General features: G+C 34.5%; 1 protein-coding gene across 5 annotated transcripts in view; it reads left to right on the top strand.

The window, feature by feature from the left end:
* Positions 1-26,464, top strand: part of LOC132136591 (cytospin-B-like) — a 137,104-nt gene that overhangs the window by 84,966 nt on the left and 25,674 nt on the right. For all 5 annotated transcript variants that reach the window (XM_059547251.1, XM_059547255.1, XM_059547253.1 and 2 more), the window contains exons 5-12: positions 1,275-1,482; positions 2,339-2,412; positions 2,765-2,940; positions 7,898-8,082; positions 10,285-10,385; positions 10,466-10,538; positions 11,470-11,602; positions 13,334-13,436. In XM_059547251.1, coding sequence (XP_059403234.1) covers positions 1,275-1,482; positions 2,339-2,412; positions 2,765-2,940; positions 7,898-8,082; positions 10,285-10,385; positions 10,466-10,538; positions 11,470-11,602; positions 13,334-13,436 — 1,053 coding nt within the window. The remainder of the gene's footprint in view (positions 1-1,274; positions 1,483-2,338; positions 2,413-2,764; positions 2,941-7,897; positions 8,083-10,284; positions 10,386-10,465; positions 10,539-11,469; positions 11,603-13,333; positions 13,437-26,464) is intronic.

Raw genomic sequence — 26,464 nt, 5'->3', positions numbered from 1 at the left:
TAACTGCTTTGTGTGAGCCAAGCCTTTTGCCTTCAGCATACACCCTCAGTCCAGATGTCATCCAGGGAGTTGTTGCCATTGGATAGAGCTTTAAGATGCCACTCGTATTAGCGCACACTCAGTGAGCATGGCTCTGAAGAAAGAAGTGTGTGTGACTCAGCCGCTGTACTGTTCTGTATAGGCTGCTCCAGCTGTCAAGTTAATTATGACCTGGCCTATACCGCAACAAGAGTGATCTAATTCTTAATTAGTAGCTTATGCAAAACTGGAGAAATACCTGTTGTCGGATTTAATATTCATTTTAGAGATTTCAGATGTTAAGTTTAGTTTACTACTTTTAGATTTAGTAGAGAGGGTTTTAGCACACTGTCTGTCAGCATAGATCTGGGGTTGGTGCGTTAGAGCATATTAACACTGTAAACCTTATTAAAATAAGAAGTTATTAAAATAAGACTAATTAAAACATCAATCTCAACATTGACACATTATCATAAATGCTACAGCTAAATACACTAGCAGGTTTGGGGTCTGTAAAATGATTTAAGGTTTTTGAAAGAACTCTTATTCTTACTAATCCTGCATTTTTAAATGACATATACAATAAAAGCAGTGACATTGTGAATTTAAAATAGCTGTTCTATTTTTTCCTCTGATGGCAAAGCTGAATTTTTAGCAGGCATTACTCCAGTCTACAGTGTCACATGATCCTTCAGAAATCATTCTAATATGCTGATTTGCTGCTCAAGAAACATTTCTCATTAACTCAATTAATATGACATGATGCATTTTTTCAGGATTCTTTGATTAATATAAATTTTAAAAGAACAGCTTTTATTTGAAATAGAAATATATTGTTTTATATTAATTCTTTTTTATTATTATATTTTATATAACCCAGATAAACCAACCAATCGTCCTGTTTTTATTTAATTTATGTGTTCTTATCTTACTATGACATGAAAATGCCTACAAATCAAGTGGGTATTTGGTCTAATACAATAGAAAATGTGAATTGTGTTGGTCTGGGATGGGCAGTAATGATGCGAACCCTAAGCTCTGATGATCTTGTTTTTATATCCTCAAATCAGTATCAGTAAGTGTTGTAAAAGTGTTTTGCCAATAACCTAATAATTTGTTAGTCAAAGGCTGTGGATTGCAGTCAGTGTGCAGAACTGGCCAGTTTGAGCTGCAGTGGAAGGGGCTTATTAAATAAGAGAGATGCCCCCTGAATAGCTGCACTACTGTGTTTTAAATGTGTGTGTCTGTGTGTACAGGTGGAGGCAGACAGGCAGCAGCTGCTGGAGAGGGTGGAGAAACAGCAACAGGATCATAAAGCCAGCATGCTCACTTTAGATGAGAACAACAGAGATGCTGAGAACCAGATCAAGGACCTCAAAGAGACCATCTTTGAGTTGGAGGACCAGGTGGAGCAGCAACGGGCAGTTAGATTGCACACCAACCAGACCATCCTGGACCTGGAGAGTATGACTATTATCTGTCTCTGGTTATCAGTACATCACATTGCCAAACAATCATGCCCCATGCTGTGAATGTTTAACTGCTCACACTCAACCAATGCTAAATATACTGCATCATCTGGCAGATTCTGGCCATACACACACATTGGCTGGAGTCTACTGTAGTTAGTGAAACACATTGATTGGTTCTGGCAGCCTGGATGGATTGAGATACTGAGTTGTTTAGTACTTAGACAAGCTCACAGGGCATATAAATCCTGCATGATGCAGTTTGGTAAAGATTTAAGCTAAGGGTTCTGTGTTCCTCTCTTTTGCTCTCTAAGCATGGGGGAGGATATTTCATGGTGCAGATGATAGTTTTATTGCAGCTCAGCCTGTGTCTGTCTAGCTGCAGTGAAACAGCACTTTTTAATGACCTTTATTTATATTAACTAAACAGAATTTATATTTCAGATATTTATATTACTCTTTATGGCTTTTAGCCCTAGGGTCATAGTTTACCCCAAATTCAAAAGAAAGTAAAATTGATAAAATAATTAAAAAGAAAAACATAAAAAGAGAATGTCTGGATATATCACTGTTATGAGGATTTTGGGGGGCAAATGTCTTTAATTGTCACTGTAGGCTTAATTTTCATGCATTTATATACATTTACTTTATTTGATACAGTACAGCTTGAATACAAGTTTAAGTTGTTAACATTTTATGATGTTTTTGAAAGAAGTCTTTTATGCTCATCAAGACTGCATTTAGTTGATCAAAAACATTAATATTTCATTACATTAACAATCTTACTGATGCAAAACTTTTGAATTGGTAGTGTAAGTATAATTTTGTGCAATTTTGTCCTTATTTTTCAGATCAAATCAAAAGGCTGGAAGAAAACAAGGCTGAGCTGGAGAAGCAGATTAAAGCCATGAATAAACAAATGAAGGTGGAATTGTTTATCTGTTTTTCTTCTTGTACTTTCTTTTTTTTTTTGTAATGAACTACAGCATAATCATGCATGTTTGACAGTGGATGTCAGTTTGTATAATTCAGGAAGAATATCTTCCATCTGTGCAGAACAGTGCTGTGTGTATGAGACCAGAACGGTCTTCATTAGAGCACGCTTTGAGCTGCAGATGCAAGCTGGACTGCAGTCTACCATGTCAGTGGCCATCAGTCACAGAGACTGAAAATGACATTTTCATAACCAGCCCCATGTTCTCACAAGAAGGCCAAAACACTTCCGCTCCACTTGACTTTAACTGCATGTGTGTGTATGTTTGTGTGCGGACTTTCAGGATGAGACGGAGGAGTGGCGCCGTTTCCAGGCTGACCTCCAGACAGCAGTAGTGGTCGCCAATGACATAAAGGTGGAAGCTCAGCAGGAGCTGCGCACGCTGCACAGACGTCTGCAGGAGGAGCAGGAGCACAGCGCAAGACTGGCTTCAGAGTTGGAGCAGATCCAGGGCGCCAGGTACACAATCACTTATGAACTCAACACTGGCCTCTCCTCTGCTACCCATCTGGGGTCTCAACTCTAACAACCCACATCTCTATTCAAATCTCAATCTCTGACAGCTGCTGTCTGGGTTCATTGGTATAGTTCACTACATCTGAAAGTTACACTATCTTACAATATCATGATCAGATAAAGAGTGGGAATTTGACATTTTAAGTGACTTAAATTCATGTCTGACATTTTAAAGGATGCGGTTAACTTTACCAATGAACACTCAAATCACTAGTCATGCAAAATTACCCTCACTCACTGCTTTTACACACCATCTTGCATTAGTCTTTTTTTTTGGGGGGGGGGGGGGGGGGGTTATAGTAGCTGAAAACTGAGATATGGCCTCAAAAAAACATACCTGCTGTGTTCAAAACCAAAGGCAGGTGCTTTGCTGCTTAGTCGGTAGATATTCCTTTTAACTTCTGAGGAAAAAGTACCTTAGAAGACATGAAACAAGCTCAAGTGAACTTCAGATTTCATCAAATAATTGCTTGATTATTTCTTACAAGAAATTTAATCATAAGTTGAAAAAGTTGACATTTATAAATGTTCAGGGTTATATTCATATTATTTGTATTCTGTTGTAGTATTTATTCATATTTTGAATTTGCTTGTGTTTCATATATTCCATTTTAATTTCAAGTTTTATTAATTTTTTGTGCTTTTGTCATTTAAAAAATTATATGATTAAATATATAGCACTGTTTTTATTTCAGTAATTTTTGTACTTCAACTTTTTTATTTCAGTTAAAAAAAAACTTTAATTTCCTACTTTATTTTATTTTATTGAAACTATTTACGTCAATGAAACCTATTTGAATAGTTTAGTTAACAATAACAACACTGTAAATGGAAGTTCGTTGGATCAACTGCTCAATTAAACCATAATTTTATTTTGTCAACAAACACAAACACAAAATGTGGGAAGTCATAGGCACTGAATAATTATTTTTCATGTTTCTTATACAGACACTGACTCCCACTGCCTTATTTTTAACACAAATATACCCTTCATAGCTTTTACATTTTAAAACGCTCATATTCAGAATAACTGAGCTTGAACCTATAATGAAATAATTAACTATTTTGTGCAAATTGAGACATTTCATCCACCAAGAACAACATCTGATCCACTGAACAAACTGTTTGAGGAAAATGAATGTCCCGAGCAACATCTTTACCTGTGTCAAATAGTGTTTACTCTTTGGTGTTGGGCTGGCATTAATGCATTGGTCTTCAAGTCTGTTTTATGTGCTAGTTTCGTAGAATATAAAGCATCTGTCTGCAGAACACTAGCAACAGCATTTTCTCCCATTATCATTTGCGCTTCATTATAGGAGTCTAGTAAGATAATGAGCCTGAGTGCATGTGTTGATTACCCGATTACTTATGTTAAGATGGGCTTAATAAAACACAGTGCTTTTATAAGCAGTGCGTTGGAGTTGCTACTGTAGATCTTTAAAAACTCTTCCCCTCCGTTCAAACGGACAGCCAGTGTGCGTCGATCTCCCCCCTCCCTCAGATGCTCTCTAAAGGATTTCCCTCTGACCCAGGTGAGTGCACTGCTAGCACCAGCCCAGCACTCATACAGAATGCTAGTATGAATGCTTATGGATTAATCACTGAGGATGTTCAAGAGCTTGTGTCCTCAAGAGCCTGTTTTTTTCTTGCCTTAGTTACCCACCCACTGCTTTGAACAATACTACTATCTGATTGGCTGTGCTCATTTTATTCAAATGGAGCTGGGGCTGCTTTGCTTGCAAACTGTCTTTTCTTCCTTACATCCTTGCCCTTAAAAAAGTTGTATGTGGCGACATCTGCTGTTTGCTATGATTTTTGCACACAGGTTGGGAAACAAACATCTAAGGTTGCTGGCTTTCTTCCTTAAAATCTGCTAATGAAAAATATCAGATGTTTTATTGATTTCCAGAGAGATGCATGAAGGTTGAGCATTTGCTGCCATGATGAAAACATTTGTTTTATAAATGCCGCTCGAGTTACTGGTGATGCCGCTCATCTCAATGAGTCATTCTGAAGCTTTCATCCTAATAAATTTAATTTAGCAAGTATTTTTCATATATCTTCATTCCAAATCTTCATTTAAACCTTAAATATACCTTTGTTTTCTCTGTTTCTTTCAGGATCACCACTGGACCTGCATTTGAGGCCTCCAAGACTGCAGTTGAGGGCCGATAGATGGGTTAAAACTGATGACTGGTTTACAGTATTCTAACACAGAGTTATCTGTGTGTCAGTATTAATCTTGAAGAGAAAGTAGAAACTAATTGAGAATTTTTGATTAAAAAAAAAAAACGAATACATATGCTGTTTCCACAGCTGCTCAGAGGAGAAATTTGTATTTGTTCTAAAGCAAACAGCACCTGCACTATTTGACGTGTGTTTGATCATGTGATCCCGCTTTAGACTTGTGTTGTTACAACTGTAAGCAGGACCAACTTAAATGTTGGGGGTAGTTGGAAGAAAATGTGAGCAAATTGTGTAAGGATGTATCTGTAACTTTAATTTAATATATATATATATCTCTGACTGGGCACTGTCTTTTTAAAGTACAAAACTAGCTTTGTATTGTGCTGCCTTAGGAATGAAGCCAACATTTATGGACCTTTAATAATTTACCAGCACTTTTTGATTTTGTTTTAATGGTTTGTAATACGACAGCAGCCAAAGAGCTGTTTCTGCCTAAAATGATCCTAACTTGAACTAGATTGAGGCAAATGTAATTAACCAGGGTAAACCGTTCAATTGCCTCTATTCCAGGTCATTTCTTTCATATTTTCTATGTTTACATATTAGGAATAGCAGATACATCTAGATGAGTTACATGAAAACATTGGGGAATTTTCATGTACCACTTTTCGAATGATGAAATTTTGGTTTCTAAATGCTGTGTGCAAGTCCAACACTAGATGGCAGACAAACAATTTCTATCAACACTCCAACATATCAAGCTTGTTATAGTCTTCAAACACACAGATTCTTATAGTCACAAACCACTGACTTTTCAGAGGTTTCATTTGATTTACTCAAGCACTAACCAATGAATTTATATTGGATTACATTTGGTGTAGGGTTAAGGTGGTTGTATCGTCCCTGTGTCGTTTAGTGATAAGAAATCAGTCAAGCTTTTGAGAAACGTGCTTTACCTCACAATCAAAGTAAACAACTTAGCTATGCTATCCTCGTGCATGAAGCTTTCCGCTCCACTCCACATCCCTGTTTGCATTGTTTAATCATCCGTGGCCAATTTCACTTAGAAAATTTCTCAATGAATGTGAATATCACATGATATTACGAATGCGAATGAGACATGACTCTGAAGTATGAAGTGTACAAAATCATCTTCGATCTTTTTAAAGACTTGGAAGCCAGGTTCTCGACTGCCGTTTTGTCAAATCTCAGGTTGTATATCTCACAGGAACATATTCATCTATATGCAGTTTATCAGAAATTATATTACATGCTGTATTAACAGTTCAGGACATGACTTTTCAAAAATATGATTGCATGATCAGTAGTTTCCCACCTTCTCTGCCTTTAAATGATGCAGTTTCTGTTACGTTTCAGTGAATGTGCAAATGTAACATATGTACTGTTTTCATGTGACTGCAATGACAGCAAGGTCAATAAATCATATTATTCCTGCATGTTATGTCTCTTGTGTTTTTAAGGCTCCTTCTCATTTTACACTTTCACATGTTTGTATACATCCATCTACAGTAAAGAGTTGATACAGATCGTTTGGGGTTTTATCCTGAACACAGGCATCACTAGACCTGTATTTTAAGAGTTCTTGCTAATATTTAGCAATTTTATATCATGCATACTGTATGCTAATTGAACCTTTTTTGTACAAGAGGAAATGTCTGCCTCAGAATGTGTTCAAACAGCACATAGTGTGATGTATGGACATTTAGCTCTTATATACCAGTAGTATGTTGTCTATTGAGTTTTTTATTTTTTTATATGAGAAATGTTATCTTTATGATCTTGTACTAAAAATTAGTTAATTCATTCATTAATTTAGTTCTTTGAAACATTTTTGTGGACATTAAATGTGATTTTGTTTTTTAACAATTAGCCATCATTTTGTGTTTCAGTCATTGATTATACTTGTTGAATCCCACACAACCTGTCAAAAGACATGCCTTGTCATGTTTCATCCCAAAATCAAAAGATAGAAATAAGAAATTATATAGTGGCATTAACTGAACATTTTTACTCCCATTTTGCAGTGCCATAATGCAAAAAAATCCATCCTCATTACTACAATGTGGAAAAAACTATTTACAAATTATTTGTCCTGCTTTTAGTTTGTTGCATTGTGTTCTATTGCAGTATTTTGATAAAATATTGCATTTTAATAAAGACATTTTATTGCTGCATTTTTATAAAATAAAAAATAACAGTAATTGTTTTTCTCAGTTAGAATCGAGAATGCTACACATGCCACAATCACACATTATGATCATAAGAATTTTTAAGGAGGAAATGTGCTTAACTGTAACAAAAAAAAAAAAAAAAGACTGAAAAAATTGTAGTCCTAAGTCCTTTAATTGCTCTTTTTTCTCTTTTGATTATTGGGATGAGATGTGACCCAAACTTGATTTTGTGAGGTTAACTAATTCATTAGTACTGAATGCCATATTGTTATGATTTGATATTACAATTAATTATTATTATTTAATAGTATTTCATTAATAAGCATGTATTATATCAATCTACTTTTTTTATTTATGTAAAATCATAAGAATACAACACAAATCTTATAATTATGTCTGTATTTTATGTCTATTTATTTATTGAGATTTATTTTAACTGTAAAGCATGTAAAATAGTTTATCCTTCACACTCACACCCCTGTGGCCTCTCTATATCTGTATATGTGTTCTGTAATTGATAGGTCATGGACCGAAGACGTTAGTCTCTCTGACACAGATGGCAGTCCTCACTGGAGCCGAATGACCGTTTCCCAGAATGCAACTGGTGGTTACCTAACCAATGGCACTGGGAGTGGAAGCAGCATGTCCTCAGAACACGGAGCCATGGTCAAATCTCTCATCAAATCTTTTGACACAGCTGTGCCGAGTGAGGACATGACCTTTCTTGCAGCTTTTCTGCTCAGTCTTCCCTCATTCTTACTCTTGTTCTTTCCCTTTTTCACATATTTTCTCTTCCATGTAACATTCATTTTAAGATCTGAGACATTAAAGAGTAAAATGTCTCGGATCGTAAAATGACTGCTGACAAAATATTTAGGCAGTGATTAAATCTTTAGATCATGGTCCTATCATGGTGAAACAGATGCTAACAGAAGCGGTACTTTAATCTGAGCTAATGATGTAATTCTCTCCAAACATCTCCTGTCTACCATCACAATCTATCAGTAACATAGCAGCAGGAAAGTCTGGCTTTCATTACAGCAGCCAGACCTCTCAAATCATTCCCGCCTGTCTCTATGTTGGACTGATACTTCTGTAAGTTAGGGTGGTGATACAGCAGGACGTCTACTCATTAATCACAAAAAAATGTCATGTTAGATAGGAGAGGTAGTTTAATGTTCTTAGAATAATAAGACAAAGAATCCCATTATTAATAACCTTTCGTAAAGCTGGCCATTTATATAAAATGTTCTGCAGAGTACCAAAACTCTAATGTGGCACTATCAGACAGCCATTCTAGCTTCATCAAAATATACCGTAACTGTCCCCATAAGGTATTCTCATGAACCATTTCTTTACCTTAAATGGGTTGTATTGTGACAAAACTTTAGAAATAAAAGAGTTTATTGTACTATAAAATGAAACTCCAAACTTTCTTCCCAGCTCCAAAGACCAGCTAAACTGCAAAAACAACTCATTTTGAGCTTACTGACAACATTTCAGAAGCCAATACTTTATATGACCTTAAGAGTTTGAGTGGCAAATTTTGGTTACAGATTAATTTGGGTTTGTGTTTTTCAAGGATGGCCCAGTAAAAAAACTATATTGGATGTATACTATGATATTATGCCTTATCCTCTCGACTTATGTATTATATCATACTTCCTGTGTAAATGACCTTCAAGTCTTAATTCACCCAAAATATTGAAAATCTGTCTTCATTTACTCACCCTAATATAATTTTTAGAAGCATATGACTAACTTTCTTCTGTGAAACCAAAAAAGATATTTTGAGTTTTTTTTTTCTCTCCATACAATGTAAGTCATTGGTCACCAAAACTGTTATAAAACTGATAGTTCCAGTCCTTGATTATGATTGGTTTAGCCACTCTCAAAGCAGGTGTAAATTACTCCAGAAACATACACCTTAAGTGCTTAGTTCACTCCAAAATGATAATTATGTCATTAATTACTCACCCTCATGTCGTGTTTTGCGATGCTACGAGAATACTCTTTTTGTGCAAAGAAAACAAAAATAACAATTTACTCAACCATTCTCCTACGTCTTCTGCCTTTTTAGAGAGTAATAAAATGCAAATGCATGCTTCCTCTGGATTTTTCCTTATTGATTACATCCAATACGTTCTTGGGTACTCTCAAGAATGGTGGAAGATGTGACTCAGGTGTGAAGAATGGTTGAGTAAATTATGTTATTTTTGTTTTCTTTGCACAAAAAAGTATTCTCGTAGCATCGCAAAACTGAAGTTGAGCCACTGATGTCACATGCATTGTTTTACCAATGTATTTACTAGGTTTCTGGACCTGGGAACATTTTAGTTGCGTTGCTGTCTATGGAGGGTCAGATAGCTCTCCAATTTATTCAAAAATGTCTTAATTTGTGTTCCGAAGATGAATGAAGGTCTTACGGGTTTGGAATGACATGAGGGTGAGTAATTAATAACAGAATTTCCATTCTGGGGTGAACTAACCCTTTAAAACATCAGTATTACTACACCACTGTTATCAAAATGTCAGATTTTGTTGAAGATTTTGACTTATTGGCTGGAATAAGCACATTTTAGGAAAGCAGTAAGCCCTGTAAAGCCATGGTTTACAGTGAATTTGAAACAGTTAATTTGGTTTTAGTCTCCACACACTTTGTGTCTATCAACACACCTCAGCAGTTCTAAATTCACTGTAAACCATGGTGTCTCGAGGCGTATTAAGTTACCAGCATTCTTAAAAATACCTTATTTTGTGTTGCAAACGTCGTATAGGTTTGGAATGACATGAGGGAGGGAAAATAAAGATTTTTGTTATTTTTAGGTGAACTATCCATTAAGAATTTTTTTTTTTAAATAACATTTTCTATGGCCATTTTTTAAAGTGTTCCACTGTATTTTTCTAGATGGACCCGGCAGTTCAGTACAGATGCATACATCTCCCAGAAGCCCCCTGAGTGGCATACCAGTCCGTACAGCCCCTGCTGTTGCTGTCTCACCCATTCAGGTACAACAGATCTGACAATACACCACATATTTATACTAGAGCATGAACCATGCTGTCACTGACATGTTTTATGTTTCTAGAGACACTCTGGAATCAAGCCACTGTCAAAGACCCTTGAGAGAAAAATCGCCTTTGGAGATTTCCCCCACAAAGGTACTTCATAGTGACATGAAATTGAGGAGTGTCCTTCTAACAACACTTCAGTTATCCTTAAACATCCATACTGAAGACATTACATTACAAACATCTACATTTAAAGGACAAGTTAAACTGCGTCTGTGATGTTGTTTCTTACCACAGAAATTTTGAAATTGTGTTAATAGTTGTGATCGCAAATATTTGTGCTTTAAAATATGATCTTCACACTTGTTTTTACGCAATTGACTTCCACCAACTCTTTTCCAATAAAAATAATAATAATAATAATAATAATAATTGTAATAGTAATATTTAGAATTCAAATGTTTAGGTTTAGTAAAATATTTTCAATGTTTCAATGTTTTCAATCTCTTTTAAGTTTCACCAAGGCTGCATTTATTAGATCTAAACACTGTAAAAACAGTAATAGTATAAATTATTATTACAATTAAAGAAGTCACTACTCCAGTCTTTAGTGTCACATCACATGATCCTTCAGAAATCATTCTAATATTCTGATTTACTGCTCATGAAACATGTCTTATCAATATCACAGCTGAAAGCGGTTCGGCTGATTAGGATTTCTTTTCTTTTTTTTTTGTGATGAACCTGAAAAGAACAACATTTATTTGAAATGTTTTTTACTGTCTCTTTTCCATCAATTTAATGCATCCTTGCAGAATAATATATTTTTTTTAATACTCGTACTGAGCCCAAACCTTATTATTTTGGTCATAAGTCATGTATTATTTTGGTGTACTGTTTCTTCAGAAGGTGGTTTGCTTTGTCATGCATAGTTTCAGTTATAAATTTAAATAAATAATGTCATTAGACTTCTCTTTGTGGATTTTATTATGTCCTTAGAGAGGATATTCCCCAGAAATGTGGCAATAATGGGACACAATATTAAATTTCCCCTGTGTGTATGTGGTTCCGTCTTTCTCAGGGTCATGTGACGAACTGAAGCCCTCGTCTCTTATGAGGAAGAGTCCATCCCTCGAGTCTGTGATTAAAACTCCAGCTCACTTCAATGGCCATCCATCATCTTTTACTTACAACAGAGCCAACAGCAAACTCAAGTGAGCTTCAAAAACACAGATGCAGTGAATGTCGTCCTCACTAGAGGCACTAAAACAACAGAAAGACACACAGCTACCTTCCTCAGCTAAAAATATGTGAATGAAGTTGAGACATAGGCTGATAAGATGACTGTCATGCTTAGAAACAATGCCTCGAGTTACGCAAGTCTCTTTGGTGATTCACTCTTTGAACAGAATCATAATTGGCACAAACTAAATAATAAAGGTATTAGTAGAGAACGTTAGTTATTACATTTCTTTGCCCTGCTTCAAAAACATTGTTGAGAAGTAATGTGTTCATGGATTTTTTTTTATTTTTAAGATTTTCTAATATTTTAGTTTAAAAAGTACATGAATATATAAAGTTGTCATGGTCCTGTAACATATTATTTAAACTTTTCACCTTTTTTAAATGTACAATTTTTTTTAACAATTTTTACATTTCATACAGAAAGAGCACAAACACTATTTGCTGTATTTTTAATTATTATTAAGAATTAAAGAATTGCCTTTATCCACACTCCATTCAAAAGTTTCATTTTTAAAATCTTATTTTAAGATTTCTTTAATATATATTATATTAAATTTAGCAGACGCTTTTATACAAAGCTATCAATAAAAGGCTATCAATATTTACCTATCATGTGTTCCCGGGGAATCAAACCCCCAACCTTGCGCTTGATAGCGCAATGCTCTACCAATTGAGCTACAGGAACATACAAACATACATACATATATATATGTATATAGCTTTTGCTCACCAAGGCTGCATTAATTGGTCAAACATACAGTTAAAATATTGTGTAATAATATTACTATTTAAAAGAACTGTTTTCTATTTCAGTATATTTCAAAATGTAATTTATTCCTGTGATGCTCAAAGCTACATTTCCAGCAGCATCATTACTCCAGTCTGTAGTCACATGATCCTTCAGAAATCTTTCTTATATGCTGACTTGCAGCTCAAAAAAAAAAAAAAACTTTATCATCATTATCAATGTTGAAAACAGTTGTGCTGCTTAATATTTTTGTAGAGACCATGATACTTTTTGTTCAGGATTCTTTAATTTCATGTCAAAAGAACATGATTTATTTGAAACAGAAAGCTTTTGTATCAATATAATTTCACTCATTTGATTTTTGACCAATTTAATGTGTTCTTGCTGAATAAACTTATTAATCACTTTCACAAAATAGTAATGTAATCCCTTAATGGCATTAAATATTATATTATGCATTAGAAAATATATATATCTTTTATTTGTTTCAAACTCTTACAGAAATCATTGTGAAAGGTGATAAAACAATGACGCATACAGTGTTCTGACATCTAATCTTCCCATGAACACACAAGACAATCTGATGAGCTTTCATGCTGTGTCTCTCTCAGAGCGACGTTCCTGATATACTGATGTACTCTCACATGTGTGTGGGGATTTTAGCAGAGGCTAAACACTTAACCCATCAAAGTCACACATAATCTGTCATTATTTATCCAAAATTCTGTATTTTTTGTGCAGATTTTCGGAGTTTGCCTTGGCACAGTTGTACGCAAATACATTTGGCTCTTCCAATGCTATAATTGCATTTAGGAACTAACATAATGTTATGAATACATGTCACACAGTCTAAATGAATCTCAGATCTAGTCACAAACCCCTTGAGATCTCACACACATGTACAGATGCAGTGTTAGTGACGTATGTGTGTATGTGTGTTCCCTGATGCTAGTGTGGAAAGAACAGACCCTCTGTCTGCCCTGGCCCGGGAGTATGGTGGATCTAAGAGGAACGCTTTACTGAAGTGGTGCCAGAAGAAAACAGAGGGCTATCCGGTAAGGAGCACAGGCCCTGACCCGCTCTCTCACCCTGTCCCTCTCTCTCGTCTTTCAGGCAAATTTTATTAGAATGATTGTTTAAAAACAACATTGCTAAAGGAATGTAGAGTGAAAGGAAATGACGTCTTTAAAAGCGAAAGGGTGTAATTTCTGCACCACTAGGGTCACCAAACAGTACTACACAAATAACTGGAAACGGAAAGTGTATAAGTCTGTATACTGTTTTAACATGCTTATCCCGTACGTCATAAAATAAGTCCCCTGTGTGGGCAGCCCAAGTTAGAATCCAGTTTTTCCAATTTCCTCTCAGTAAAAAAGACAAAAGCCCCCCTAAATTTCTACTTTAATAATTTAGCAGAAAAGAAAATGTATTTTGTCTACTTTTTCTTTTACTTCAAAGTATACACACATGTTCTCTGTACCTCTGATTCTCTCTTGACTAGACTGCGGTCACAGCATCTTTTTTTAATTAGGATTTTTTTGTTATTTAATGAATAAATAAAAAATAAAAAATTAGTGATAATTTAAATGCCTAAATGTTAGTGTTCTTTTCATGGTCTGATTCACTTTTTTGAGCTTTACGTATGTTTTAGGAATGTGTCACTGTGGAGATTTGAGAGGATTTTTTGATATTTAATGCTAAAGTTGATTTGGGTGAGGAAATGACAGTATGTCAAATTATAATTTTGTATTACATAATTGAAGGGCTTTTAAGGTGTGAGTTTCATAAAATACATTTACTTATTTTGATGAGAAATAATTACAGATGGTGCTGTACTGCATGATCATAAATATCTTTCCTTATGTAAAGAGTCAAATATTTATTTTTGCCAATTTGAATTATTTGTCACCAGCCATCATTAAAAATTAAAAGCTAATTTTATAAACGTAATTTTTCTAAAGTGACAGTATAGCCTTTTGCATTGTTACAAAAAACATCTGTTTCCAATAAATGCTGTTCTTTTGAACTTTCTAGTCATCAAAGACAAAAATGTATCACAGTTTAAATATGATGCAGCACAACTGTTTTCAACATTGGTAATAAGAAATCTGGAGCACCAAAATCTTCATATTAGAATGATTTCTGAAGGATCATATGAGACTGAAGACTGGAATAATTATGCTGAAAATTTAGCTTTTCCATCACAGGAATAAATTACATTTTAATTACATTATAATTGAAAATGTAAAATTGAATTAAGGATTCACAATATTAGTGATTTTACTGTATTTTGATCAATGATAACTATGGTGTATATAAACATTAATATACTGACAAATGTTTGATAAAAATATTACAAAAATAAGTTACAAAGCATTAGGGGTGGGCGATATGATCAAAATCTTGTTTCAGAATCAGAATTAGCTTTATTCGCCAGGTGTGCGCAAACACACAAGGAATGTGTGTTTTTTTTTTTTAAGGTGCTCCTGGTACAAAAATACATGCATGCGTGCATACATACAATTCGATACACATCTGACATAACAACAGAAAAAAAAACTTAAGGTACTGTATGATACCTTTTATTTCACGATAACGATACATCTCTCGATATAGCTATTTTTTGTTATTAAAAATAGGAACCGAGAAGCAAATTTCAAACATAAAAACAAAAGTATTAAAGTTTTTGAGCTACAGTAGGTTTTTTAAGATGTACTAAGAAATACTACAGAAAATGAAGTGTATAACTAAAACACTTTATGAATCAAATATTAATTTATTCTTATTAAAGATACAAAAGTGATTCAGTCAAAAACAGTGAATAATTATTTATTTTGTTCTTTGATTAACATTAATGCCACAGACAGCAGCAGGTTAATTAGGCTGCTGTCACTTTAAGACTTACTGCATGGATCTAATATGCTGAAAGACATCTGATTTTCACCCAACTGTTTATTTAACACATAACCGACTGTTTACATAAATACGCCACAAGACGAGCATTTTGACATAATTGTGTATGCATTTGCCCAAGCGAAATAAGACTTGTAAAAGATCTGAATTCGTGATCGCACGCTGTCTGTGTTCACACTTCAGGTGTCAGGGCATAAGTGCTGCATTAAGTGCTTTTCCACTGCTTATTGCACTTAATAACTTTATTAAACGTCATGAACATCTTTGATTGCATGCTGTCTGAGACACTTTTGTTGATGTGTGCCTCGGCTGTTTGCCAGTCACATTGCACATTGCATTTAATAACTCAATTTTACGTCAATCATGTTCCCAGTCTTTATATTCTCATTCATGCATGTTTCTTTATCACATTAGGTCAAATTTTAAGTAGTACTATGCAGATATATTTGCAGACTGTCAAATAAACAGTATACCAAATTCTGAAAATTTATCCCGTGGAGAAAAAATATACAGTCATACTGCCCATCCCTACAAAACTTTAATATAGTTACAAAACTATAGTATATTTAATGTATAATTAAAGTATATTTATCAAAGAACTAACTTTAAAAAGAGTAAACAATTTCTTGGGGCTACTAGCTGAGTTATAAACATTGTAGGATCACTACACTGGAAAATCTTGGTTCACAAATTGTCCTCACAAACGGGAATGCTATTATGTAAGTTGAGCTTGTTAAAGATCTTCTATCAGTCGAGGGCATCTTGTGGTTTCAGTACTGTCACAAGAAACATTTTAAGCCTTTTTTTATTTTTTTGCCCAAATAATAATAAATACTGAGGTTAGTCTTGCGTCACTAAATTAAGAGTTAAATGAAACAAGATTTTAGTCATGCCATTTCCAATAAGTACCACATAATATTTCATTTGTACACTACCTAACACTGAATGACCTAGAAGTCAAATTGATATTTTTGTCACATGGGTTGTATCAGCCAGTGTTTATGTTCCCAGAAGCAAATAATGTTTGCTTCAGGGCTCCACCATTGTCATGTGTGAGAGGAAGATTAGTGCTAACACGCTTCCTGTTCATATTAGCCTCAGCTGGTAAACAAAATGAAGAAAAAGGCGTTCATGTGTTCTTTTTTCCTCCCGCTTTCATCATCTTTGGCTAAATACTGGACACAGTAAATGCTAAATACAGTGCTCAGAGCTTGAGGTCTGCAGTCTTGGCTATTAGTTGATTTCCTTGTTTTTGTGTAGGTAATACGTTGTCATATATGTTTAAACTTAAATAGACTACCTATACAAGTAGTTATGTCTCTTTGTATTATTTTGTCCTGTTATTGACGTAATGCGCGTCATTGACAACATGCGCTACCAGATGTTCGAATAGTTCGAATATTCGTGTGTTTTTTAAAGGGAATATTCGAACGTCATTTTTGAGCAATTTTGACAGCCCTAGTGCTTATTCATCTTTTGCCCACTGGCTTGCAAAGATTCTATTCAGCAGTTTCAATTATATTCTAACCTCTCAGCTGTCTGGAGGGTAAAATAATCCAGAATCCAGGCCAGAATCCAATAAGATGCTTAAACGAATAGTTGTGGAGTTCAGTTTTGAAAATAATTAGGCTTCTGGCTATAATATGATGTCTTTTTTTCCTGTGTGCTCAATGGGGATGCCTAAATAAATCTTAATAAAAAAAAACCTTAATAAAAAGTGTCTCGCACATCATCTGTCTGGAGCTGCTTCCGTGTACAACAGTGTGCACAAGCTAGATTAAATTGATTATTAAGTTTTGAATATAGATATTTTTCTTACTAAATTTTTTGTAAGAAAAGAGCCATGTGAGACACTTTTTATATTAAGGAGAGGCACTTTGTATTTCACTTAATTTTGGACTGATGCATGCAACATCCGCTGAGTGCCATTAAATACCGAATTTTCCGGACTATAAGTCATACTTTTTTTCATAGTTTGGCTGGTCCTGCGACTTATAGTCAGGTGCGACTTATTTATCAAAATTAATTTGACATGAACCAAGAGAAAACATTACCATCTCCAGCCGCGAGAGGGCACTCTATGCTGCTCAGTGCTCCTGTAGCCTACCACTGAGCAGAATAGAGCGCCCTCTCACGGCTGTAGATGGTAATGTTTTCTCTTGGTTCTTGGTTCTAAATAAATGCGACTTATAGTCCAGTGCGACTTATATATGTTTTTTTTCCTCGGCATGACGTATTTTTGGACTGATGCAACTTACACTTAGGTGCGACTTATAGACGGTTTCAATGGCAACAACATAAACAAACGTTACTGCGCAGCCTAACTTAACTTCCGGTAGACTTCCAAATAGAATCAATAACAACAGCCAAGTCCCTCTAGAGTAGATATTGTTTTTGATAACAAACTAAATATGTTTGCTGCGTAAATCAGGTGGACTTAATGAAAATGCAAATTAATTGTTTCTGAGCAGGAGATGCATAAAGCGTGAGAAATAGAGGTTTCCCCAGTAACAGCTGTAAACAGAGCAGAGCTACGCTCACAAACGCTGCGTTATCAGGCATATAACATGCAAGTCTTCCTTCAGAAATAGTATATAAAAACACCCGTGCCTCGTTTTGATATTTAAACATAAATGTAAGGAATTATTATTATTAAACGTGCAGTACGTAACGTTACTCATGTTTACTCAACGAAGCCTTTTTGAAAATCGATCAGTTTTAAAATCGTGGCGAGTCTCCAAAAATAAATAAATGCATGGGAAACACATCCCACAGCACAACCACCTGAGCCCAACTTCAGTGTACACAACACCTTGACTTTAACTGCGTTTGTAGAAGGCACCGCAGCCAGACCGATATACACAACACAGACCGGAAGTTAACTTAGGGCCAGGCGCGTACGCCCGATGAAACCGTCTATAGTCCGAAAAATATGGTAGCTTGAAAGATTACACCTCCCCACCCAAGTTGGTGTGAATAAATATAGATTTAAACTCGAAGAGATGGGATAGTCTGTGCATGACATGATATTTTATTCAGACCCAGAAGGCGAGCTGGACATCACAGAGCACTAAACACTCCTGCAGTGTGTGTTTCGTTCATACTCGAAGCTGGAGGGCGCTCTAGTGCAGAAAGTCATACCAGGAAATTCCTAATATGGACAAAAGCGTCCAGCTATCACTGTATGATAACAGTTGTTTTTACAGAAAAACAAACTTTTAGAAACGCGAAGACATTATACATACGATTGCGACAATATATGGTTTTTCAAGTCATCTCCAGCAGGTGATAAATGAAGTATTCGAACAATGCAGTGCTAATTGACATAGCATTTTTTTACAGTATAGAAACTATTCTGCCTTATCTGATAAAGTGTTTGTAGTATATAAACAAATCATTATTATTTGTTATAATTTATTTCTATAATTTATTTTCCAAAAAAAAAACACTATACTGACATATAATGTTGCAAAAGCTTTTTATTTTACATAAATGCTGATCTTTGGATCCTTCTATTCAACAAAGACTACTGAAAAAAATGTACTCATCTGTTTTAAATATTGATAATCAGCAAATCAGCATTTTAGAATGATTTCTGAAGGATGTGACACTGAAGACTGGAGTAATGATGCTGGAAATTCAACTTTGATCACAGGAATAAATAACAAATAAATAATGTTTGATATTATATTGTAATGCTTTATATATAAATATAAAACATTCAAGTATATATATATATATATATATATATATATATATATATATATATGTATTAGGGCTGGTAGGCTAATTTAACGTGTTAATGAGATTAATTATGGAGAAAAATAATGCATTAAAATTATTAACACATTTGAAGCACTTGCCCCGCCCCTCACTTCTGAAAATATGGCTACACTCCTTAATTAAGTGACTAACAGTGGACTTTTTGCTCTAACCACCATCTACTCAAATGAAACCGACTTTCTTAAGATTCTACACTTTGTTAAATCTCAAAATCGGTCAAAGAAAAGGTAAAATTTACTGGCAAATCCAAAATAAATAAATATATGTACTACAATTTTTATGTACTATATATGTACTACAATAGATTTTTTTTTAAAGTAGTTTTTTTTTTTTTTTTGCTCAACAAGGCTACAATTATTTGATCAAACATAGTAATGTTGTAGAATATTATTACAATTTAATGAACCTCTAATATATTTTAAAATTTAATGTATTCGTTTGATGGCAAAGCTAAATTTTCAACAGCCATTACTCCAGTCTTCAGATTCACATGATCCTTCAGAAATCATTGTAATATGCTGAATTAATGCATTAAAAGAAACAATTCGTATTATTATGCATGTTGAAAACAGTTTCTTGCTTCTTAAATATTTTGTGGAAACAATGCTAAAAAAAAAATCTTGATTCTTTGATGAATAGAAAATATATGAACATATATTTGAAAAATGGAATCTTTTGTAACATGATAAATGTCTTTATTGTCATTTCATTTTAATGCATCCTTTCTGTTTAAAAATACAAATTTCTTAGCATTTATGGGAATTTAAGCATTTCTTACTGACCACAAAGAATAGGCTAAACTTATATATTATATATATAACTTATATTGTCATGAAAATTAATGACATTTTAATTGGTATTATGATTTATTATAAATAAAGATTATAAATTTATATCATATATATATATATATATATATATATATATATATATATATATATATATATATATATATATATATATATATGTGTGTATGTATATATATATATGTGTATGTATATATATATATATATATATATATATATATATACACAGACACACACACACACATATATATATATACATACAAGCACACGTGTATGTTTGTGCAGTAGTTTTTGTTTTTTTTTTGAAAAAATTTTTTACAAGCGAAATGGGAAATATCTGGATGCATTATGGTGCATTTGGAGGGAAATACTATAATCATTATTATGTATAATAATGCTAAACACATTATTTTCTTTATTCAAAATATATATAAATTATTCCTTATTTCTGAATAATGCCATCTGAGTTCAGGAGTTTTCTCATTCACTGGTCACTGAACGACCATGCATTTATCCATTTTCACATTTTCCAGTGCAGAGAAGAGGGTGGGAAATTGTGTTGATGAGAACAGCAATGGCCACAGGCCTCTTCTCACATTGCAGACCTGGGAAAAGGTTAGTTCAAGAACACATGCTTCCAAATTGAGCTTAATATTGGCTGAGGAAAAGGTCAAGGAGGGCTACTGGTCCACTATGTCATAAGAGACATCAGCTGTGAGAGCGAGAGAGCAACTAATTACCCACTAACACACACACTATGATGGACAGCGTTGTCACCTAAGAACAGTCTCATACACACACACACACACACACACACACACGCACGCATACTGCTCCATCCTGCCCTTCCTCAAAGCTTTTTAAATTTCACTCCCCCCATCCATTCACATTACAATCATCCATAGCCTCCCTCCACAAGCTATTTCCCACAAATGAATGTTAATAATAATGTACTGACCTCAGTCAAATCACTGTGTTGGCTATTTGGCAGCTGGAAAGATCATGTTAATGTAATGAAGAGAGCAACTGCAAAACTCACTGATAGTGTGCGAAGGTTGAGAAAACATTCATTTAGTTTGGCTCCCATTTGATTGGGCATGAGCCTCATTAAAAGAGGCATTATCAGTTCAGAGCTGAGTATCGAATGTCAAACACGTACAGCCCTCTTGTCCTGCACAGTTTAAATGAGGTGTCAAGAAACTGGCTGCTTTATTGTTCTCATTTGTCTTGTTTGGAATCTGTACGGCCAATGTCTGACATATGGCCAACTCTCATATGAAAGGACAGACGATAGATATAATACATTTTTACTTTCGGTATTATTTTCATGAAAATTAGGCACATATTCTTTTCTCATTACTGTCATTTAAAAAAATATTTAACGTTTTATATATATAGTAAATATTGTAATTTTATATTATAATATTATATATAATACATATATATATATATATATATATATATATATATATATATATAATATAATTAAAATATATATAAAAAAATAGAGTACATTGTGCTGTAATAATATAAAGGTGTTTTGTCTGTATGGATAATGTACAGTACAGGCAGAAAATAACCAATTTTTATTTTTTTTACAGTGTATGTTATTATTATTATTACTAGTATTAGTAATAGTAAGATTATATAATATTTATGTGGCATGTACAGTAGACCCCTTTAGTGCCGATGTCACAATTATGTCACAGCTAGAGGCAAAACAATGGGATGACCACTACAATTCAGCAGAGAGACGGCTACATTAGGAGCAAAATGTCATCATGTTGTGTTGTTGAGTGTCAGAATCAATGCAGTACAGGCTCCCATTTGAAATACCTGCTGTCATTGTCAGACAGCTGTGGTTAAAGGCAAAACAATTTGCATTTGCAGCACACACTTAATATCTGTTAAGGTTAAATAAACCTCGTATTTTGCTTGTATGGAGTATGGTTTGGTTATAAGTCTAAAGATCTCTCATGCATTTCCATCTAATCAGAATCTGGGGAACTAGTTAACTAATGCCCAGATGCTAAACATAAAAGGAAACCGTTTGTGTTGTCTCACTTTCAACAGTTGCCATAAGTGCAATTATAGACAGAGGAATCAGTGAAGGCCCAAGTTATGTGTCAGGTGTGTGTTCAAGTAATTGCATTTGCTTACAATTGCCACTGTTAGTAAATAGGTATAGGGATCTAAAGATTTATATGTTAATGTTATAAGTTTCTATGTACTTTACATGCTTGGTTTGGTAGGTGTGTCAGGCACTCCTGACAGATCATCTATCCATTGAGTGAATGTGTACAAGTCGGCCAGTCTGGTTCCTTGCATTAAAGTTAACATTTTTTATTCAAATAACAATCACGGTCCCAGACAGTGAGTGACATAACATATTCAGATAAAATCATATGTTCTCCAGTAATTGTTAAAAACAAGCAAACAAAACCTGCTAGCTAGCTAATCTTTCTGCCTCCACTTAAGCTCTGACCATAAAAAAGTCACAATGTTTACTAACTGAAAAAGGGTTTATTATATTTAATTATTATATATTAAATTCTAAATTATTTTTAATCGAATGGGAATTGTGGGGGAGAATGTGCTTAAAATAGCGTTTTTTTTAATACAAAATATAATTTCTATTTAACAGGTAAATAGATGGGAAGTAACAAACAGAAAAGAAAAAGTAAAAAAACAACCTAATATAATATTTTATTGTGATATGTACTCCAATAATCTATGTTTTATAGTCTTTACAGGGAAGATAGATAGAACAGTCAAGGAAAAAGAAAGTGGACCAGGGTATAATAGGGAAAATGAAGTGAAGGAAGAATGTCAGACTTGGGTCATGCTATAGGAATTAGTTATCTGTCCTGATGTCAGTGGTCAAACAGTATGCTAATTAACATGGGATGTCCTCTTGACGAGTTGCTCCCTAAAGTGCCCCATAGCTGCAGATAGTAGATTAAGGCTTAACATGAGCTTAAAACCATGCGTGTGTATTGCTTCATGTTAAACCTGTCAAAATATCACATATGCAGATTTATGAACTCATAGTTATCAGTATGTGGTTCCTGCAGAGCAGAAATGTGTCAGGAACATGCAACTAGAAATATCCCATGGAAAAGCAGGCACATATCTGTATGCTTATGGCCCGTGCGGTCACCAAGGTTACAGTGATTCTAATTCTAATTTAAATAACCAGAGAAATGCTCTCTCATAAACTCGTATTTCGCACAGCCTTAATGTTATGTGCCTCTAGAGGTTTTTTTTCTGACACTACAGGGCCCTGAGGACTTGTCAGTGCATGTGAAGGCTATGCTGCACGTAGGCCACATTAAATTGTCAGCCACCGAGAAACGAATTGATCATGGAGGACTCTTAATAATGTAGTGCTGGACACAGTTAGTGTGAATGATGGAAACTTAATGAGCATACAGACTCACACGCAGCACATGTTTGTGTGCAGCACCAATGAATCATCCACCCAAATCACTGTTTATAAAAGGCACAATTGGCGACTTGTTTCACCTCCACGTGCTGTTTTGAATTGAAGGTTCTGTTTGTGCTATATTTAGCGTCCCATTCTGTCCAGTCTATTGTGCATTGAGGATTGACTATGCACTTGAAAGTGTACGCTAGTCATTGATTATGAAAGGATGTGCCTGATGGAGTTATATTTTCTGTTGCTGGCTTCTGGAGCTCTAATGACAGAATATTGATGGTTGCCATTGTCCTATGGGGAAAGCATTCTGGAGGCTATTTGTTGTCTGTATTTTTATTAAAGCACTTATATTAGTTAATTTTAACAGAGAGGAGTGTCATTTGATTTCTGGACTGACTAAATTACGCTTTTAGTGGACCTAATGCTGTAGGTGGATGAATCTCTGGTAAATTGTTAGAGACAAACCAATATCTAAATTTTGGCCAATACTGATAGCTAGAAATTGGATTTTCTTCTAGATATTGGTTACATATCAATCTACTTCTTATTTACTTATTATCCTCCTCACTTCAAATGTCCAGATACAGGCTTCAAATGGCGCCAGATATCATGTACAGATTAAAATAAAATGCATAAATACTGTCACAGAACGAGGAGATGAGGAGACATGGTGATTTCACACAAAGAGACTCTTTAATCATCCAAAAGGGATAGACATTCAAGGACCAACAAACAAAACAAACTGAAAGGAGTGGGGCTTTTAACAAAGGATAATTGGGGAAACACAGGTGCATGGAATAACTAATTAACGGGGACATGGAACACATGTGGAGGGAAAAGGCAACACAGTGAGCCCAGGGGTATGACACATACATACATAAACATAAACCAGGTACAACTGGAAAAACTGCAAAAATTCAAGACAGCTTTAAATTTTAAATAATAAATAAATAAATAAAATAGGCACCTTTCTTTTAAAAAAAGTTAAATTGAAAATATAACTTTAACAAATATAATGAAAAATATTAAAACAAATTGGATTTAAAAATATAAGAATAAACATTTTATTTTTTGTTTTACAAAAGATATGGGGGTCACAAGATCATTTAGCTATAAATTATTAACCCAAATGCTGTATATTGGCAAATTTTACATATCCGAACATTTTAATAATAGTTACAAACATGTTATTATAATAGTTTATTCTTAATAATAACAGCAATCATGAAAAAGTGACCAGGATTTCCATTTCATGTTTTTAGGCAATTATAAAATCTAAAAAAAATAAAATAAAAAAAAAGGCTAAAATCAAATGCTGATGAGCAAAGCTTGTTCAATCAAACAAAAAAGACGTGATGAAAAGTTGCTTCAGCTAAATATTTAGTTTGCAATGCAATGCTCCTGTGGTTCAGTGGTAGTGCATTGCGTTAGCAGTACAAAAGGTCATGGGTTCAATTCCCAAGGAACACACATACTGATAAAAAATTGTATAGCCTGAATGCACTGTAAATTGCTTTGGATAAAAGTGTCTGCTAAATGCATAAATGTAATACTTGTTTCATTTATTTATTTATTTTAAAATAAATGTACAAAGTTGTGACCGTTTTTTTTTTGTGTAGATTGATGTGGAAAAAAGTAATATAAAGCAGTTTAACAAGGCAGTAACATAATACGTGAAAAAAATGAAGGGGTATGAATACTTTCGAGAGGGACTTTATGCTTTTGAAACTGTTTGATATTAATGTTTATTCTAGTACAATGCCTTTTCACAATTTTAAATGTATTTTTGTATGTATGTATTTTTTAAATGTAAAAGTTAGTAAGTTAGTTAAAGTTTGATCTGTTGAATGTGGACAATCCTTTCACTGGAAAGGAACAAATATAATAAAAATGTTCTCCTTTTTTCCTAAAATCAGTTCCCAAAATCTTTTTTCCCCACTGTAGACTTTTTCAAACTTTCTTTGAAGTATCTGTATTTAGGTCAGCTGCATTTTATTTAGAAAAATGCTAACAAAAAGACAGCCTTAGAGCTGTTTGTTCAGGATTGAGACAATAAAGAATGAAAACAGGGGGTCAGCCATTCCTTTTAAAGAGAGGAATCCGCTAAGCCTGCACTCCGCCACCCTTCATACGCCTTTCTGCAACTTTCTCATCCTCTCAGACAAACAAAAACAGCACTGCTGGGGCCTCGGCCTATCCAGGATGGGTTGGTTCAGAGATGAAGAATGACTTGAGGATACAGAGAAATGTGCGGCGGAATCCTACAGGAATTAAGGAAGAGAACAGGGGAAGTGGGGGCCTTTTTCCTCTAGTTCTCTCAGTCTGTCCCTCTCCCTCTGTCTCACACCCACACTTACACCTGGCTCGGTCCTTGTAGGATAGATATTCTAGGAAACAAGCACCCAGATGTCCTTACAGTGCTGTTTCTCATGAAAACTATATTTCCTAAGAGGTTATCGCTGTAATGGGGCTGACGAGTCGTGAGACGTGCAGATCCATGTGCAAGCTTTTATTAGACAGAGAAGTGGTCATAACAGGCATTGGTCAAACACTGGCAAACAGGTATATAGAGGGCAAGACACAACAATTATCCTAGGGCAAGCGTGGGTCTTCGATGCGGTAACAATATCCAGAGGGGTAGACAAGAGGGATAATCAGAGCAAATGGGTCAAAACACGAGAAAGAAGGCAGGGCAAGGAAAAGACTATACTATGACAACTATAAACCGAAACAAGACTATGACAACTATAAACCGAAACAAGACTATGAAAGCAAGAAACTAAGACAAGACTATAAAAACAAGAAACTAAGACGAGGAAGTCCAATGCTTATAAAGCATGTCTGATGATTGCGCTGTGTGTGTGTAATTGGTTGCAGCTGTGTGTGATAGTTATCAGGTGAATGTGATTGGTGCAATGGAGTATGGGAAATGTAGTCCAGGGTGCACTGTGTAGAGTCTGTGTTGTGGATTATGACCTCTGGTGGTGAATAAACGGAAGTTCATGACAATCGCAAGCACACGAGGTTCAAAAAGAGGGTTTTCTCAAATGTGGGTTCTCCAAAGAAACTTTCAGTGGACATTTCTCAAAAGAACTATTATTTTTCTTTGTGAAAAGAACATTTTAATAATATGAAGATTTTT

The sequence above is a fragment of the Carassius carassius genome, chromosome 4, assembly GCF_963082965.1.
Source record: "Carassius carassius chromosome 4, fCarCar2.1, whole genome shotgun sequence".
Classification (NCBI taxonomy): Eukaryota; Metazoa; Chordata; class Actinopteri; order Cypriniformes; family Cyprinidae; genus Carassius; species Carassius carassius.
The sequence above is the reverse complement of the archived record's forward strand: the minus strand, read 5'-3'. Positions and strand labels throughout refer to the sequence as shown.